The 18,132-nt window shown below is 47.9% G+C and overlaps 2 protein-coding genes across 4 annotated transcripts in view; one reads left to right on the top strand and one right to left on the bottom strand.

Annotated features, from left to right (window-relative positions):
* The first annotated feature begins 1,823 nt into the window (after positions 1-1,823).
* Positions 1,824-10,119, top strand: JAM3 (junctional adhesion molecule 3). The gene is made up of 8 exons (XM_015649801.3): positions 1,824-2,646; positions 3,377-3,490; positions 4,280-4,432; positions 4,610-4,812; positions 5,070-5,169; positions 5,500-5,629; positions 6,930-6,984; positions 7,596-10,119. The coding sequence occupies exons 1-8, from the start codon at positions 2,538-2,540 to the stop codon at positions 7,629-7,631; spliced, it is 900 nt and encodes a 299-aa protein (XP_015505287.1). The 5' UTR covers positions 1,824-2,537; the 3' UTR covers positions 7,632-10,119.
* The window catches only part of NCAPD3 (non-SMC condensin II complex subunit D3), a 30,663-nt gene continuing 21,895 nt past the window's right edge, over positions 9,365-18,132 (bottom strand). For 2 of the 3 annotated variants that reach the window (XM_015649800.3, XM_033519686.1), the window contains 12 exons: positions 17,853-17,990; positions 17,396-17,529; positions 17,059-17,258; positions 16,534-16,644; positions 15,971-16,129; positions 15,102-15,262; positions 14,725-14,843; positions 14,559-14,636; positions 11,984-12,058; positions 11,816-11,873; positions 10,238-11,719; positions 9,365-9,814 (listed from right to left, as the gene is read on the bottom strand). In XM_015649800.3, coding sequence (XP_015505286.1) covers positions 11,617-11,719; positions 11,816-11,873; positions 11,984-12,058; positions 14,559-14,636; positions 14,725-14,843; positions 15,102-15,262; positions 15,971-16,129; positions 16,534-16,644; positions 17,059-17,258; positions 17,396-17,529; positions 17,853-17,990 — 1,336 coding nt within the window. In that variant the 3' untranslated portion in view covers positions 9,365-9,814; positions 10,238-11,616. The remainder of the gene's footprint in view (positions 9,815-10,237; positions 11,720-11,815; positions 11,874-11,983; positions 12,059-14,558; positions 14,637-14,724; positions 14,844-15,101; positions 15,263-15,970; positions 16,130-16,533; positions 16,645-17,058; positions 17,259-17,395; positions 17,530-17,852; positions 17,991-18,132) is intronic. The other variant, XM_033519685.1, reaches the window with a different exon arrangement.

Here is an 18,132-nt window from a genome sequence, read left to right as displayed (position 1 = left end):
TCCTGGAGTGAATATTTCTAGAGCTCCTTCAGAGCCACACAACTCTCTGGTTTTACTGTCCCCACCTTCAGCTGAATAGAGATTCTAACTACAGCAGATGTAGGACTGTTGCCATGTCTATTTGATGGGACAGCATTCTTTCAGAAAAAGCTACTGTGCAAGCAAGAATCTGTAACAAAACTAAAACTGGTCCAGAGCATCCCCTCAGATCAGCTGATTGCTGAGGCCTGTGCTCTCAATTCAGTTCTTGGTTCCAGAAGCAGTAATCTCACAGCAAGGGACTCAAATGCCATGTTTCACCATTGTTGGAAACATGTCTGAAGATTTCAAAAGGACTTGCCCAAAATTGTGCCTTGTCTTCTGGGGATTAGCAGCTTGCCATGCTCTGGGTTTTTTTTGGGATCAGTGGAATTGTGCTCCCGAGGATCAGAGCCCCAGACAGAACACACATCAAGGGACTTTTTACAAGAGCACGTTGTGACAGGACAAGGGGGAATGGATTCCAACTGACAGAGAACAGGAATAGATTGGGTATTAGGACAAATTCCTCCCTGTGAGGGTGGACAGGCCCTGGCACAGGGTGCTCAGGAAGCTGTGGCTGCCCCTGGACCCCTGGAAGTGTCCAAGGCCAGGTTGGAGACTGGGATAGTGGAAGGGAACCATGGCAGGGGTGGGACTGGAGAATCTTTAAGGTCCCTTCCAACCCAAACCATTCCATGGTTCCGTGATGAACAGAGGGAAGGGAAAGAGCTGGCATCATCTGGCACAATTCCCTGCTTTCAGGGGGTAGGTCTGGAAGCAGCAACTCTTATGAAAATGGACTCTGCTTCAAAACAGACTTGCAGAAATTACTGCTTAGACCAGCTCCTGGCTGGAGAGAACCAAAGGCCAGAGCTCTGTCAGCTCAGTTCAGCATTGGATTTCTCCCAAATGCTGCATGACCGTCTCCAGTGCAGAAGGGGGAAGGGTGGAAAAGTCCTGCTAGGAGCAGTTTTGGCTGGGCCAGCTATTAGTTAACATCAGCCAGTGGTTTTTGTGTGAGAAACAATGATTTTGGACAAAGGCAGCTTTCTAAACCTTGCCAAATGCCAGCTCTCCCTGGTGGTCTTTGGGGTACCAGCACTGAGGCTCCCAGGAAAGTGTCAGCATTTAACAAACGACGAGGGATAGGAACATTTCAACATGCTGGAAGGATTTGGGGTGTTGAAGAACCTCAGGCTTTTAGTGGGAGTGACTTTGCAGCTCCTGGGTGTTTCTCAGGCTGCCTTGCCACTGCACCAGAGGGATGTTGTCCCTGCACTGTCAATCTCTGCCCAAAAGCTTTCCCCTCTGAAAGCCAGCACAGGAGTTTCCAGCTGTGTCATAATGCTGGAGATCATTTCTTCCTCCACATCTCCTTTCAGCTGCCTTTTCTGCTTTCTATCCATGTTTATTATGGCTTTTTACTCTTAACCTTTAGCTAAATCCCATGTCCTGGGGCAGTGTTTTCCATCATTTTTTAACCTGCAGTTTGATCAATGCCCAGTGAGCTCAGTGGGCATCTCCCTTAGATTCCCACAAACTTCTGATGGGATTTGTCACAGCAGAGCTGCTCGTGTGGCCAGTATCTGATTATTTTGGCACTGATTGTAGCATGGAAGCTCCTCCTGTCAGGGCTTTGGAGCAGCCTGGTTTGGCAGCACCACGCTCTGCCTGGGAGAAGAACACCAGTTCTCACCAGTTCCACAATATCCTCTGCCTGCTTCACTTTCCTCTTGCAGGGAACTCCCTGCTTGTTTCCCTGTCCCTCTGGAGAGTTGTTGGTGAATTGGGCATCCAGCAGAGCGTGAGTGCTGTTGATACCTGCTCTGGTGGAGTGCACAGCAGAAGGGACATGGAAGGCAGATTATTCAAACTAAATTAATCTGCAAAAGAGGGAGGATGACTGGATTAATTGGGAACACTTTGGTGCTCAGAGCAGGATGGGAACAAGTGAGTTTGTGTTGTAGGGATCCTCACAGCATTGCATGGCTGAGCTTTCTCCCCAGAGTGGGTCTGTGGCTCTACCCAAGGAGCTGAACTCCTGTTTTCTCCTGAATCACAGTCCTCTTGTGATTTACTGCCTCACATTTTACATTACCACACTTGCAGCACTTGCCAATGTAATCAGTATTTGTCAGAGGCCTTGCCTGGCCCATTCCATCTCCCAGGAACTGACCTGACCTCTGGAGCTTGGTCTGCTTCCTGTCTTCTCCTGACCATCAAGTTAATTTTCAAAATAAAACTTTCACTCCTGCATGAGCACAGTTCCTTTACCATCTAAACAAGCACAAGGAAATGGCTCATGCTGGCACTGCCTTTGTGCCATTATGTTAATCCTCTTTAATTGCTACTTCTAACAATTATATTTTCCTGTATTTACACCACAACTCCTAAATAAACTCAGTCCTGCTGGAGCTGTGCTGGTAGCCAGGAAGAGTTTTTGTCTGGGGAAGTCAGTCCTCAGAGCTGGCCAGGATGATTTCTCAGCAGGCAGCCTGTTCCTAGCTGGGTGACTTATGAGCTGTGCTATTTCTTATTACCTTCTGTTTGTTTTTCCAGGCTGCAAACTCTTGGCTGTGGAGCTGACATCCAGCAACACCAAGCCCGTGGTGCAGGAATTCCAAAGTGAGTGCTGCCTGTGCTGCATCAGGCCAAACAATGGAGGAGAATTTGGCTCACTGCTTCCTTAGGACTACGAGAGCCTGGGATTCAGAGAAGTGCCTAAGAATGTGTCTGGATCCCCCTTTTCTAAATGGTTTGTGGAAGCCCTCTGCAAGCCACCAGCACTGCAAAGTCTCTGCCTAAGTGCTTTTTTGAACTGGGTCCCAAAAGGAGGAAAAGCAGTTGCCTTGCAATTAATACACAGAGAGAGAAATTTGTGCAGACGTGCCCTGGGGCACTGGGGAGGCTGCTCAGCCCTGCTGAGGTTCTGCAGGGAAGATGGGAGGCCAGTGGCAGCTCAGAGGGGCAGGGTTTGCTGGGTTTATCCCCAGAGGTCACTGTCCCAGGGATGCTGCATCCCTGACTCACGGTGTGGCTCTGCCCAGCAGCAGGACAGGGCTGGGCGCTCACCCTCACCAAAGGTTTTGTTTGCCATAAGCCCCAGCCTGCAGAGAACAGAGTGTTCATTTCTCTCCAAAGCTGATATCTGCTGGACTATTATTTTTGCTGGCCAAAATCCATCTCCCAATAGCTCCTGGAACCCAGCAGCGTTTCTGTTTGTGAGGCAGATGAAAGAGAAGGCTCTGCTTTGTGGGCAGCATCTCCTAATAAAACACTGAGTGAGAGTGCTCAAAGCAGAGCAAAAACACAGCTGCTTCCTATTAATCTGGATTGCCTCCATTTCTCCTGCTAGGTGTTGAGCTGTCCTGCATCATTAAATCCACGGTGACACCAGATCCCAGAATCGAGTGGAAGAAAATCCGAAATGGAGAAACCTCTTATGTGTTTTTTGAAAACAAAATGCAGGGTATGAAGATTCCTTGTTTTCAGATTTCCAAAACAGCTTTCCAAACAGATTTCAGAAACAGTACAATGGGGAACAAACAAGCCTGTTAGAGGCAGGAGCTCTGGCTGTCTGGCTGCTTTCTTCTGGAACAGAGCTCAGCAGTTGAAGTGCAGGATGGAGAGAGAACGGGATGTTTTTTCCTCCCTGCCTCATTATTGACAGGTCACAGTAGGGAGCTGGAGCGAGATCCTGCCTAGGAGATATTTTTTGGGTAAGAAAAGAATGATGTAGCCTCCCTTTTGTGGGTCCCAGCATGGTCAGTGGGTGTGACCTCTCCTGTCTTTCCACAGAACATCTGAGGGCTCCCCCTGGGATCTGGGTGCCCAGCTGCCAGTGCTCTCTGCTGAGGCAGCACAGGGATGTGCAGCATCCATTAGAAGGAGCCTGTCTGGATTGATAGGAGAACTCCAGTGCCAGTAGGGCTTGAGTCCATCTGGAATTACTCCAGCACTTCAGATGGGACCAAGAGCCACATCCAAATGAATCTTCCAAAGGAGGCAAGGCCTGAGGCTGTTTTGGAAGTTCGATTTTGCCACAGTTTTTGAGGTTTACAGCGATGCTTTCCAGTTCATCCTCTTACATGGTTGGCAGCTTTGCTTTCCTTTGGGGCTTTCAAGGATTGAGTTCCTTTGACTCCAGAAAAGAGTCTGAGATCAGCCACTTAATTTATCCACCCAAAACGAGTCTGGTGTTTCATCATCATTAGCCTTGATTGCCCTGCTTTTTTCCTCTGTCTTTCCTGTGTGGCAGGAGACTTTGCGACACGGGCAGAGATTCTGAGCAGGACGTCCCTGGTGATTAAGAACACCACGAGGATGGACACGGCCACGTACCGCTGCGAGGTGGCTGCACCCTCTGACACCAAAACCATCGATGAGATCAACATCCAGCTCACAGTCCAAGGTATCAAACCCACAACCTCTGCAACGGGGAGCTGTGGGATCTCCAAAGTCCAAACTGTGCCACTCTGGGGATTTCAAACCAGCTGGGAATAATGGGAAGTTTGGATGGTTTTGCCTAAGAAAGCGCAGAATTCAGGAATGATTTAGTGCCACTCACCTGGTTTGTGTCTTCCCACAGTGAAACCCATGACCCCCAGATGCTCTGTGCCTAAAGCTGTCCCTGTTGGCAAGTCAGCCTCTCTTCACTGCCACGAGAACGAAGGTTTCCCCAAATCCACCTACAGCTGGTACCGCAACAGCGAACCTCTGTCACCCGACAGCAAATCCAGCACCAAGTCCCACAACTCCTCCTACACCCTGAACCCTGCCACAGGCACTCTGGTAATGCCCTGACAGGTCTGATCAAGCCTTGTTTGGCTGGACAGGTCATCTTTAATCGCTTGTAAATTCAGAAAAACATTGCCTGGCTTTCAAGGAAGGGATAATTTAAAGAGGGTGAGGTGTGCCAGGGTCTGGGAGAGGGAAGATGGATGGAAGAAGATCTTAGCAGAGATGCATTTTTATCCACGTTTTTATACCCTCACAGTGCCTTGTTCCTCATGTCACATCCCTTCCCTTTGTCCCTTTTCCCTCCCCAGGTTTTCCACGCAGTGCACAAAGGTGACACAGGTCGTTACTCCTGCATAGCAACAAACGATGCTGGCTTTGCCAAGTGTGAGGAGCAGGAGATGGAAGTCTGTGAGTGGCTCTCTGTGGAGTTTTCATCAATGCTGGTTGATTTATCACCATAAATGAATTGCCATCACCATCAGGGAATGAGGGGGGACATCCTACAGCGTTAGGTCTTCCCTGCTTTCTCATAGCCCCAAACAGAAGGAGATAAAAATAATCTGAAAATGCAGGGAAACGTCAGATCATTAACAGATTGAATCTTGTAGTCAGGGACTCACTAGTTCCCTATGAACTACTGCTTCAAATACTTGAGAGATGGCATTTTAGTGTGTGTGTGAGGCTGGAATGTTGCTGCTGCCCTAAAGAAACACTGGGTCTGGTGTCTCTCTTTGCCAGATGACCTCAATATCGGAGGGATAATCGGGGGAGTCCTGGTGGTCCTCGCAGTCCTGGTGCTCATCACCCTTGGGATCTGCTGTGCCTACAGAAGGGGATACTTTGCAAATGGCAAAGAGAGTGGGGAAAGGTAAGCTGGGCTGCTTGGACAAGTCCCTCAGGTAGCGTGGAGGAGTCTGAAGGGCACCAAAAGTTAGTGGCTAAAAGGAATTTCAATGCCTAATTCCCCACAAAAGTCCACAGGCCAAGCCAGTCCTTGAGGCATCCAATACCCTGCTGTAAAACCCTGCAGCATCCAAGTTTATTTCATGGAATCCTCACAGAATTCCAGAGTGAATTTGGACCTTAAAGATTATCCAGCTCCAATCCCTGCCATGGACAGGGACATTTTTCACTAGACCAGGCTGCTCAGAGCTCCATCCAAACAAGCCTTGGACACTTGCAGGAATGGATGGCATTTTCCTAGGGTAGCACTGTGGTGTGGATGAGAGCTGTGCTCTGATATCCTCATCCTTTGCATGGGAAAGGGGGCCCAGCACAATTCAATGCCTGCAGGTGTTTGTCCAATAGCTCCTGGGCTGCTGGCATAACCAGGGCCAGGGTTTAATGATCACAGCTCCTGCACAATTAGTCTGAAGCATCAGGACATGCAGAGGGAATGGATGCAGCAGAGCAGGCTCTCCACAGGAAGTCTCAGTAGTTGTGAGGACCTAAATTTGGGATGAAAAACAGCCGTTCTAGAGCGCACATGAAAATGTTAAAAACAACAGCATTAGCATCAGAGACAAGCCTCGATGTCCTTACAGAGTCTGGAGAGGAGATAATATATGCAAAGCCAAGATTCTCACCAGATCGATTTGTTCTGTGCTAAATGTTGCTTTTCAGCACAAGTCCTGTCTTGTTTTTCTCTCTGTTTCGTTTGTTTTTCAGAAAAAAAGCTCTCAATATCCCATTTAAATGCAGCTGAGGGTTGGCATACACTGGACTTGACAGTCGTGTATAAATCCTGAGCTCCTGTGGGATTGCAAACAAGTGGTGCTTCCTTATAACTAAGAAAAATGCTGAAGGCTTCTGGCAGTGAAGGATTAAAATGAACTTTATAATTGCCACAGGAAACAGAGCAGGAGGCACAGAAAGGCAGTGACAGGCACCAGAGCAGGAGAGCCCAGGAAAGAATCAGTTTATCTCTTTGCAGAGTCTTAGGGAAACACACAGCAATCTTGTCACCCTGTGCTGAAGGGGAATTTAGAGAAAATCCCAGTGATGGTAAATGATGGAATAAACACAGACCTCTCATTTGAGAAACAAACTGGGTTTCTCTCTGCTTGCTTCTCACTCAGCTCCTCCTCATCTCTGTCTCTCCCAGCACCTCCCCTCCAAAATCCTGCAATCTTCCTGTCCCAGAAATGAGATTTTTCCCTTTCTTTCAGCTACAAGTCTCCAGCAAAGCCTGATGGCGTTAACTATATCCGGACAGATGATGAGGTAACAACAAATGATTTGCATTTACCATCTCTGTCAGGAGAGGAAGAGGGTGGGCAGAGGACGAGGCGCTTTTCGGGCCCACAGACTTTGTGAGAGTGGGCTCCACTCCGAAGCAGGGCTGGGGAACAGAGGGAAAACAGAAGGGTGAAGGCTGAGTCATTTCCCTAGAAATGATGAACACTTGAAGTTGCCTGAAGTGACTGATGCCAGGAGCTATCAGAGGCAGCTCTGAGTTCTCTCATGGCCTGACCCCCTTAGGATGAGTTTCATTGGATTAAGTGGGCAGGACGTGATGCTTTTACAAGAGAAGTTGTATTTTGGGATTTGAGTAGATCACACAGCTTAAGACCAGAAGAAGCCTCTCCCATTAGCAGAGATGCTGAGGGAATGAGAAAGTCCCTGCCACACCTTGGTGTGTGAGGAGGACGGGAGGAGGAGCACCTGGCCAGTGGAACTGGTGCCTCCCTCTCCCTCCCAGTGGGAAATGGGAGCTGCCTGGGCAGAATCCTGATGGTTACAAAGCTTGGATCTGCCTTTTGGGGGCAGCAGGAGCAGAGAGCTGCCTGGAAAGCTGCTGGATCCTTCCTACATCCCAAACTGTTTCGTTGCAGGGTGACTTCAGACACAAGTCTTCATTTGTCATCTAAGATGCCAAAAGGAAATTGCAAACCAGCAAAAGCAAGTGTGAAAATACCTCCTCCAGGAACTCCAAGCAAGAGCAAAAGATTAATTAAGTGCGCTTGGAAGAGTTTGGAACACACAAGAACTCGATAGCTAGCTATCTGTATATCTTTTTTTTCTTTGCCAAAGTTTAAAGTAACTCCTCACTGCCCAACTCGCGTCTCCCCTGCCTCTGGAGATACCAACAGGATCACCCAAACTTGTCCTTGGACTAAGGAAAGGTTTTAATCCTTCCCAAGAGACTGGGCTGTGGAAGTTTGTGGAATTGCCTTCTCTTTGTGCTGCAGGGACACAGCCACAATGTGCAAACCAAGCAGGGGCACAGCATTAGGTAAACGTGTAGCAGACATTACCAGTAATGTGTTACCAGTAGACAAAAAAAGGTGCTGAAACAGCATTAGATGGACTTCAAAGAGTGGGATTTGGGGGATTTCCTCCCAACAGCTCATTGCCCAGGCCTGGCTGGTGACTTTTCCACATCTGTGATTGTCTTGTGCTCGGCTCTGACTGCTCAGGTGCACAGGGGGTCTGTGCCCGGCCAGCAGTGACAGTGAAAACACCACTAATGCCCTCAGCCCTTCTGAAACCGTCCCCAAATGCTGTTATTTAACACCACCCCCAGGGCAGGGGCACTGCCTCTGCTCCCTGCTTGCCAGGACTCATTGCACGCAGGTAACCCCTCCTCCTAATCTGCACAAAGCAGGCTTGGCTCCTGCGTCTTTCCGTGGGGAAAGAGGCTTAGAGGGGAGGCACAGAACCAGTGCTAAGACATCCCTTTCAGGAAAATTAAAGCCAAATAATTTCCTGGGCTAAGATTGCCATAAAAGGTACTGAGAGATCCTCCAGCTTTTTTTACCTTCTCCGTTTATTTTGTAAAACCCCACCTTCTAAATTTTTTGCAAAGATCTATTTTGATTACTTCAGAAAAGGTAACATTTCTATTTAAAAGTGTAAATAACATGATGCCAGCGGTGTTTGAGTAACGGAGCTATTTTTTTACTGTTGAAGCTACAAGAGAGGAGCTCACACGTTGCTACAGTGTGGCACTGTCAGAGCATATCAGTTTTAGTGCAAAGTGTAACAAAAAGCTGCAGGTGGAACAGCATCTCTTTCCTCTTCAGCCAGCTTCAGCCATTTCCTTGTCACAAGAGGTCTTACCAGACACAGAACAGAGTCACTCAGGGATAGTTTTTGTAACTTTATGGCAGGAGCTATCAACTTTTTTTATATGAGAAAAACAAAACAAAACAAAAACAACCAACCTTTTCTTGCCAGTGACCAACACTTTGTTTTTGTCGTTGCAAGAAATAGCCAGGGATGGCTTTTGGACTCAGTTCCAAAGAGGTGACAGAGTGACTTCAGTGTTTGCTGCCCCTCTGCAAGTTCCCTACAGCACTAACACAGCGTGACAGCTACAGCAGCTTGGCAGGTTTAAACCACACGGCCACTGTGTCTGGGGTTGGGAAAGCAAAAGCTCAACACAAAAGCACTTTCATAGTGTCAGCTGCAATTTTTCTTCAGATGGTAAAGGAAAAAAAAAAAATTAAAATAATAAAAATAAAACCAACCAAATTTGGTTCTCTTGGCTTTAGAAAGAATAATGGGGAACATGTGTTTCCCAAAATATCTGTGTTGATAGTGTTGAACAGCATTGAGTGAGACCAGGCTGCAAGATGTGGATGCAACACTAGGACTGTGCTGTGGTTTAGGAAGTTTTTTAATGTAGCAGAATTTAGTGTTCTTGTATTTCCAATATAAATTGAGTTGTCTTAACTTTTCCTGTATACAGTATTTTGGATACTTGACGATTTGGACTGTTGGTGTTGTTTTCTCGTGTTCTGCTTTACTCTGCTTTGTTTCCTAGAGCCCTCGCTGGACATGCCATTGCTGCATTTGTTGTGCCCAAACAAAGCTTTGCCACTTGTCCCTTTGCCAGGGGAAGCCAAGACAAGGATGGGGCAGCCCCAGCCAGGTGTTCTGTGTGTCCCTCACATCAGCTCTGCTGTTCTGCAGCTTCCCTCTGGTTACCTTCCTAATGCCAGCTCTTCATCCAAGCCACCCAGTGCTGATTGCTGCCTCTAATTGTTCTGACATTCCTCTGCACCCTCTGGGCATCCACTGCTCCTCCTCTGTGCTGCTTTCAGGGTACCTGCAATAAAGGAGAGAGAGGAAAGGGTTGAACCAGGGTAGCTCTGGGAGCACAATCTGCAGTCCCACCAAAGGCAGCCTTTGGGTGACAAACCAGCAGAGCTAAGAATCCAAACTTCTTTTTTTTCACTTCTAAAATGCACAGTGGCATCTCTAACGAGAGAAGGGGGAGATGATTCCCCCCCCCAGCTCGTGAGAGCTGATGGATGGAATTCTTTGTATCATAATAATATTCAGGTTTGTACTAATGTATTACTTTGTTTTAACTTTGCCAAGAATGTTTTACATAAATACCAAGCTACAAAGCATTCTTGTAGGGGTTTTTGTTTGGGCTTGGTGGTGGTTTTCAAACAGCCAAATTATGGGAAGCTCCTGTTTTCAATTCAGTGAAATAAGGGAAAGGCTGTCCTGTCAGAGCACTCACAGTGGATGGAGGTGGCAGAATGTCCAGGGCTGTTTATCAGTTTATTCTTGGACATTTGTTCCTGGTTCTTCTTTAGAGAAGTTATAACTCACAGGGCTCCTCTCAGATACTGCTTGAGGACAAAACAAAAAGCAGGAAATGAACTATCCCAATTGCCCATTCAGAGTGGTTAAATAATAGCTCAAGGCAGGAGAGGAGGTACAAAAAGAAATGGTTTGGCCATAGCTGACCATTGCTTAAGCCAAAGCCATTCCATACATCCTCTGTTCTCTGACTTTGATTTTGGGAATAAAGTTTAACCTCACTTGAAGGGCTCTCTGATCTTCAAAAGAGAGAGGGAAAGTGGAGGCAAATGATGGGATTGCAGTGCAGGAGGCAAGTGCCTCTGTTTCCATTCCTGCAGCAAATCCTGCTCTGTGCCTGGAGCTCGTGTCTGAGTGAGACAAAGCAGAGGGAATAAAACACATCCCAGCTCCAAGTTTCAATGAAATCTAGGCCATGAGCTCTGTGATAAAGGTTAACAACAGAAGAACTCCAGTCAGGAGCACGTGGCCATCAGAGAGACTCAGGAAGGGCCAGATTTACCCAGGATATTTATGATAAACAAGGTACCTGCCCAGAGCACTTACCCACCTTGTCTGAGTCACCCATACCCTGCTTGCAGTCAAGTCAAAGTCTGTATTTAAAAGCTGCTGGGCCCAACATTAATTGAAGTGAGGGCCCAAGATACCTGTGATGTGGTAGAAGAGACTGAGAGGCTGTAGAAATCTACAGGGGAAAAAAAAAAATCATTTTTCTGTCAGCTCAAGAAAAGGGGAGACGCCGTGGGCGGAATTAATTCTGCAACCATTTATTTTCATCAAATGCTAATAGTTGGAAATAACATAGTTCAAGAATGGAAATATTCCATATAAAAAGAACATTAAGGCTGTTCATACACACAGGAGTTTGCACAACAAATAAGAGGTGATGTAGCGTGCAATTACCAGATTTAGGGGTGTGGCAGTGACAAGCTGTTTTACCTTTATTCAAATTAAAGCAACTCTATTATATAACCAAGAGGGGCAATGAGGGATTGGGTGAGTAAAGCCAGCCCCTCACTGCCCTGCAAGCTGTGATAAACGCATTTATTGCCAAGGTTGTAGCAATGTTATGCCCTTACTTTTCCAAATGGACAAATTACACATCCTGAGGGTGAAAAGCCACCCTCCTTTCACACTGCAGCTCTGAGCCCTCTGCCAAGAGCAGCACTGACAACGCTGCTTTGCCTGTCTCCAGGACAGCTGTGGGGAAAAGCAGCTGAGAAGAGAGAAGGAAGGATGTGCATTCACACCCAGAAGTCCAGAGGGGAGGCAGCGTGCTGCTTCTGTGCTCAGCTCTCAGGTTTTGGGGGGGGCTCTGCGCTGTGATCGTTTCAGGGGCGCTCGCTGGCTGCTCCTCCTGGCTGGGGATTCCACCTTCCAAACCCGAGGTGGGGCTGGGCTGCAGGAAGGAAGCAGAACAAACCCTGCATTTTTGCCAAGCTCTTGGCCAGCTTATCTCCCTGCAGTGGCTGTTCCAGACCCGTGCTCAACTTACACTTTCTCTGGCAGTGTCAAACAGATGATATCCCTGAGCTCATCCTCATCCTTCTTCGCTGCAAACAATACATACATTTTCATCATTTACAAAATGCCACAGATATGGTCATTTGGGGTTGTTTTTGTTTTTTTAGCTTCCCCTCAAGTAAGAATCCCAGAGACTTGCCTGGAGCTGAATCGGGTGTGTGCGTTGAGCTGATGTAACTGACCCCAGCACCAAAAGTCAAGTCCTGAATGGTCTCTGGAAATAAAAAAATATTCACATGTTAGCAGCCTGTGACACAGCCAGAGGGCAAGGCATGCTGCTGTGCAGTACTCAAGTGTCACAGAGTAAGTAAATCCAGTTAATTGCAAACACACATATCTATCTCTCTTTCCCAGACCTCAGTGTTTCCCATCCTGCCTCAAACCCCTGTGCTGAGTCTGATGGGCTCATCACCTCCAAATTCCAGCCTCACAGCCTCCCTGGCTGGAGGAAATCAGTGTGGGACCCCTGTCCTGCCTGGCAGGGACAGCCACCCCTTCCACTGAAGCTCTAGCATCTCTCCCAGCACCTCGTTCCACCCAGAGCAGCTGCTCTGCTTACTCAAGGCACAATTTGGGGCCCCTGAAAACTGCCAAAGGCCCTGGAGAGCTGCTCTGTGAGGAGCTGCCTGCAGCCAGACAAGAGGAATCACTTGACAGGGGAGCTAGGTAGAATTTAGCTTGCCTGAATAGGCCCTGGTTGTCAGCTGTCTCTTTCCTGTCATTTATCTCAGGAGAGATGTCACAATATTCAGATTTTACTTAACTCAACGCTCTGTTTTATGCTCATGTTTCCCAGAGCCTTTCACAAGGAATTAAGGTAGGAAGTGCTTTATAGGGCAGGAGTTGGAAACTCAGCTCAAAGGACTTTTCTTCACAGCTGAACTGGGTTTGCTCTTTAACTCCTGCCCTGTCCTGGAAGGGAATCACTGAAGCTTAGAGCAGAAATCAAACTTGATCCATCTGCTTTAGCTCTGCCCTGCATCTCTCAGGACTGACCTGTGCCAGTGACACTGTGCCTGAAGAAATTACCTTGGTATGGAGACATTTATGGGGAAGGAAGGGAAAGAAATGGTAAAGATATAGTACAGATGAAATGGGGGAAAAATGGGGAAAAAAATGGGGAAGTAGGGCTTCCCATGCAGTATGGGAAGGTGGTATCTCCACAACATGTGTTTCTGTACAATCCCCACTCTCCCAGATGCACTGAAGCTGTTCCCAAAGCACCAAGCAGGAGCTGAGGAGCCCCAAAGACAGAAGGGAAGAGAGAACACAACCAGAACAGCTGAACAAGGCAGAAAGAGGGACAGCTGCTCCCAACTTCTCAAGTACAAACCTGTTTACAAAGAACTGCGTCTCCAGTAGTCTCAGAATGATACAGCAGAGGAATAAAATGTTTTATTCTGGTTGTCTATCAGCCTGTGCCACCATACAGATGGCTCAACACACGCTGACTGAAGTGATGATCCTGCTCTGTACAGTTTGTCTCCCTGCTGAAGGACACATGCTGCCTCCAAGAAAAGCAGGAATTCAGCTCTAGTACCACTGCAGATTAACATTTTTCCTCCTTTTTCACCATATGGTGCTTTAAGAGCAACAGCCGTGCGAGCTTCCAGGAGACCAGGGCGCTCAAAGAACCCTGCTCTCTAAAAACACTTCTTGCACGAAACCCCACATTTCTTTTGCTTGTTGCTCAGGCAGAGAGAAACATTGAGGCAGACAAGTGCATCCCAGCACATGGGGAAGGGCAGGATCAGATTTTCCAGTGGCTGCACACCAGTGCCTGCTCAGGGCTCCCAGGGATTTGCAGAGCCTGGCTCTCCTGTGTGTGAGCAGGGCAGGGCTGGCAGGGGCACTGCCACAGCTCCCTGGGGATGCCAGTCCCTTCCCAAAGCTGTCCCCAAACCTAAGGAGAGCTGAGCTGCCACACACTCACACCTGGAGCTCTCTCCCAGTTCTCTGCACCACACAGCACAACAGAGATGATCTAAAGGAGTTCAGCAGCACAGGGATGGAAAGGAAGGGGATCTCCTGCTGGAACTCAGCCCCATGTGGGTTTTAGTGCCTCTCATGCTTGCAGGGCTGTCAGAGAGCATTCCAACAGAACCCTGGAAGGTTCAGCTCCAGTGGACACAGACTCAGTTTGTGTATTGGAGATTCCTCTCTGTGCATTTCTACTTTCATTTCTACAGCAGTAACAAACCCCATCATTCCTTCTGAGTGTGGAACACACACACTCAGTGACTGTGCAGGTTGTTAATCCCCCTGAGCAGATCCCTGTGCTCTCCTGCAGCTGTCACAGCCCTGTGCCTGCTCTAGGAGCAGCTTGTAGCTCACCCCAGACCCTGCTCACACAACTTAGAGCAGGAAGGAATTAGGGTTAAGGATTTCCCTGTGCAGCAGGGCTCTGCAGGTCAGTCTAACATTGCTCAGCTGGGCTTCCAGAGCCAAGGAAGCGCTCAGCCTCGCACCTTGGGGCAGGGCAGGCTGGAAAGGAACCACAACCTTCCTCTTCAGCACCCCAGAGTCAAGGAAGGAAGAAAGGGCACTGTTACCTCAGCATCCCAAAATAAATTCCCTCCTGCACTGGCCCTGTGAGATGCACATGGAGATGCTGGACTGTGCTTTCCCATGCACACCCTCACTTCCAGGAGGGTTCCTCTTCACCACAAGCACTTGGATCAAGAAATAATCCGTAGCTCTCAGTTCCTACTCACGCTCTGGGGTGCTGATTGCTCGCCCCGCCACAGCCACATTTTCTCCACTGGACTGTTGGTTCAGGCTTTGGAAGGACCCTGGAAACAGCAAGGGAGTAATTAAGATTTGAAATGCACTCCAGACTCTTTGTGGATCTGTGTAAAGCAGAGCCAGAGCAGTTCCCACCTTGCTGGCTGCCAGCAGCTGATAAACTCCTCCCCACACTCTTGCTGCGCTGCTTGCTCCATTTTTCTGATGCCTTCTTGGCAGAGTTCAGGATGGCCAGAGTGCTCAGGGATGCTGCCCTAGGGCCAGAAACAGGACAGGAACTGGGATTTCCCTCTAAAGCCCTGCTGAGATGCATGAAGGAAGATCTATCCCCTCCCAATTCCTCATTTTAAACACCAAATAACAAGATTATGCTGCAACACCAGTGACTTTCAAAGCCCTCTCAAAAGAATGGATCAGCAAAGCAATATAAATAAATAGAAATACATCATAAGAAATATAAATGTACAATAAATAGAAATATAAAATACCAGGTAGCCAGGAGGAGCCCATACCTGCGATGCATCAGTGGCTGCCTCAGAGCATCAGCACGAGGTGTGACAAACTCAGAAGGGCCAGAGGGAGAGATGGAGCCAGGTGTGGACAGCCTCCCACTCACAGGAGACTGAGCATTGTCATTATTCTGGCCAGCAGCTCTCTCCAAAGAGGCAGATTGCTGCAGAAAACAGGAGAAAAGGTTGTGTCTGACAATGGATACAGAAAACCCTGCAAGGTGCTTGGAGCTGAGTGTTTCAGGGCTGCCCTTTGTGTGATGGAGGTAAAGGATGCTGGGGAGAAACAATTTATTGGCCAAAGTTTTACCAAGAAGTGAACAGGGACACAAATGTCTGAGTTTAGAGGTCTATCTAAGTGCTCTTCTAAAGTCTGCAGAAAAATGAACTTCCACGCCAGAATTCATCTCATCTTAAGGTAGGGATCTAAAATAGTTCAGGACAACTGCCTCAGGCATATATTTATTTCTTTACACTGAATTTAAGAGTATGTCCATGACTAGGATGGGTTTGAATTTCTGCTTTGTAGACACCTGAAGTCAGACAAAGTAAACTCTTTTCTTTGTTACCAGTTTATCATTCTGGGAACAGAAAGAATACAATATCTAAGCCCAGCCAGTGCCAAATTAGACTTGGTTTTCTCTTTAAATTGAATTATTTCTCCATTGATCATTTGCTGCTCCTCTTGGCTTTGGTTGTTGATGTTCTAAGCTTATTAAATGACTCTGAAACCAAAGCTTCTGTCAGGAGGTACAAAGAGGCAGGAAAACCCTCCATAACCATCCTGTTCCAAGTGCTGGGACAGGGTCCCTGGGTGTTGTGAGCACACGAATTTGAGCAGAGGAGACAGGAACGGAGTTAATGGCACCAACCTCCTCCCCATGGGCTGCTGAGAGCTGCTCTTGCTCTGACTCCTTCTCCCTGGCCAGCTGCTCCTCATATTTCCTCATGTCATACTCCAGCTCGGCTGCCAGCTGCTTGTCCACAGCAAAGAAGTCTTTGATTTCGTTTCGGTAATCTTGCATCATTTCCTGCAGCAACAAGGAATGTTTGGACCCTTTCAGAAATCTCCCCCAGCTACTGATTCACATCCCCATTCAGATCACAGCTGCTTGGGAGCTAAAGGAAACACCAGTTGGTAGAGCAGAGGTGTTTTTAACAGACTGAGGAGTTTCAACTCCGATTTGTTCTTCAGAACATGGAAAAGCTTTCCAGCGTTTGAGCTTTCTTCCTGCCCACGTTCCACACCGAGAGCCTTCTCGCCAGTCCCTCCACCTCCCACGTTATTTAACACAGTGGCAGTGTCACAACATCTTATTTTCTGAATTCTTCCCTCCTAAGGAGGCTCTTGGTTCTGGCAGTGGTTGCACACGCAGCACATTAACTCCAGAGAGGATCAAAACACCACGACCAGCAAGAAAACACTTCCCCTTACCCTCAGGCAGTTCATCAGGTCCTTCAGAGCTGGGATCCTCTTCTGCTCCATCAAGGATTTGAGTGATGTGATTATTGGGATGACGTTTTCGATGAAATTCTTCTTTTGAACCTTTTTGTGAACAAGGCATGAAGAGTCACGCGAGGCAGCCCCAGCGAGAGGAGTCATCCCTCCACAGCCAGGGAATCTCTGTAATTAAGGCTCCTCTTACACCACACACATGCACTGAGGCTTTTAACCTAAGTGGAGCCTTTTCAGATGCATCACTAAGTCACTGGGTTCTCACAGTGAAGGCAAATTGCCCAGAGGTGCAGGAAAATCATTGTTCCGCTCAAATGCTTCACCAAGGAGAGGGGTAGGGAACAAATCCAGCTCAGCACAGCTCCCCTGGCTCCTGGGGAAACGCATTTCTGATCCCTCCAGCTCCAGAACAACCATCCCTCACAAATTCTGCCCTCATATTTTGTTTTTACAGAACACAGAGCTGCCCAGCCCTCTTCCCACAGCAAACCATGTGCCCCTCACCTGCGAGATGAGCTTTTTCTGGGCCACCTGCATGACGGCATCGGCCATGGCCATCTCATCTTCGTCAGGCTCAATGTGTTCCTCAGGCCTGGATCTCATACTGGACAGCTTGATTTCTTTGCAGCTGAGGACTGCAAATGTATCTGAGAGCAGCTCACTGCCTTCCAGGTCCAGAGGAAGGACCTCATCCACAAAGCAAGCTGGAATACACAGGCAAGAAATCATTTTGTTTTTCCAGAAGCAGCAGCGATGGGGAAACCAGGAAGATAAAACACCTGGATTGTGATTTCTTTGTTTTTGTTTGTTTTTTGTTTGCCAGATTTTTAAAGAGCCTTACCTAGGATGTTGTGGCTGATCTTGGTGGTGATGTTGAACCTCTGCTCATCAGTGAAATGGTCCAGCAGGAAGGTGTAGATCCTCATCCTCTTCTCCTTGTTATCCTTCCCCTTCAGAGAGAAGAGCTGCTTCGCCCTGTGGCAGAGCACGACATTTCACAGAGGCCCAAATCACATTATGCCAGCTCCCAGGAATAATGAGACCTTAAATCAGCCAGGGGTATTTGCATGTCACTTTTAAAACCCATAAACCTGTTAGGACAGCACACAGTCCCACAAATTACACGCAGCAGTGTCACAGGGAAGGCAGCACACTGCCCAGCACTGCTTCCCCCGGCTCTTTTCACTCTGTTGCATGGATAATTATCAAGTGACACAAATGCTGTGCTGTCACTGAGAGCTGCATGGCCAGACAGCCCATAATTTAGCAAAAATTAGGCAGGAATGTGCTCAACTGACCGCAGGCTCTGGGGGAACCTGTTGTACTTCTGATGCTTCTCGTAGCTGTTGAAATGGAAGATGCACTCGATGAAGTGCTGGGAGAACATCATGGGGTTCTTCTTCAGCAAGAGATGCACCAGGCAGTACTCTGCAAACCTGGAGAGGAGGAGAAGAAAGAAATGATCACTGGATAAATTCCAAAAGCCACCCCTGAAGCTGGGTAGGGCTCTCAAGGCAGGAGGATGGTTTTCCTCTGCTGAGTCTCCCTTAATACCACATTTAATTCTTGCCCAGCTCA

Source organism: Parus major, chromosome 24 (genome assembly GCF_001522545.3).
Source record: "Parus major isolate Abel chromosome 24, Parus_major1.1, whole genome shotgun sequence".
In the NCBI taxonomy this organism is placed as follows: Eukaryota; Metazoa; Chordata; class Aves; order Passeriformes; family Paridae; genus Parus; species Parus major.
This window is presented reverse-complemented; position numbering and strand designations above follow the sequence as displayed.

What these genes read in the sequence shown, in the direction of transcription:
- JAM3 (XM_015649801.3), top strand. Translation starts at nt 2,538, where the DNA reads ATGAGCTGTGCTATTTCTTATTACCTTCTGTTTGTTTTTCCAGGCTGC. An exon ending in TTTTGAAAACAAAATGCAGG is followed by an intron (nt 3,491 to 4,279) that starts GTATGAAGATTC and finishes CCTGTGTGGCAG; the next exon opens with GAGACTTTGCGACACGGGCA. An exon ending in GGCAAAGAGAGTGGGGAAAG is followed by an intron (nt 5,630 to 6,929) that starts GTAAGCTGGGCT and finishes CCTTTCTTTCAG; the next exon opens with CTACAAGTCTCCAGCAAAGC.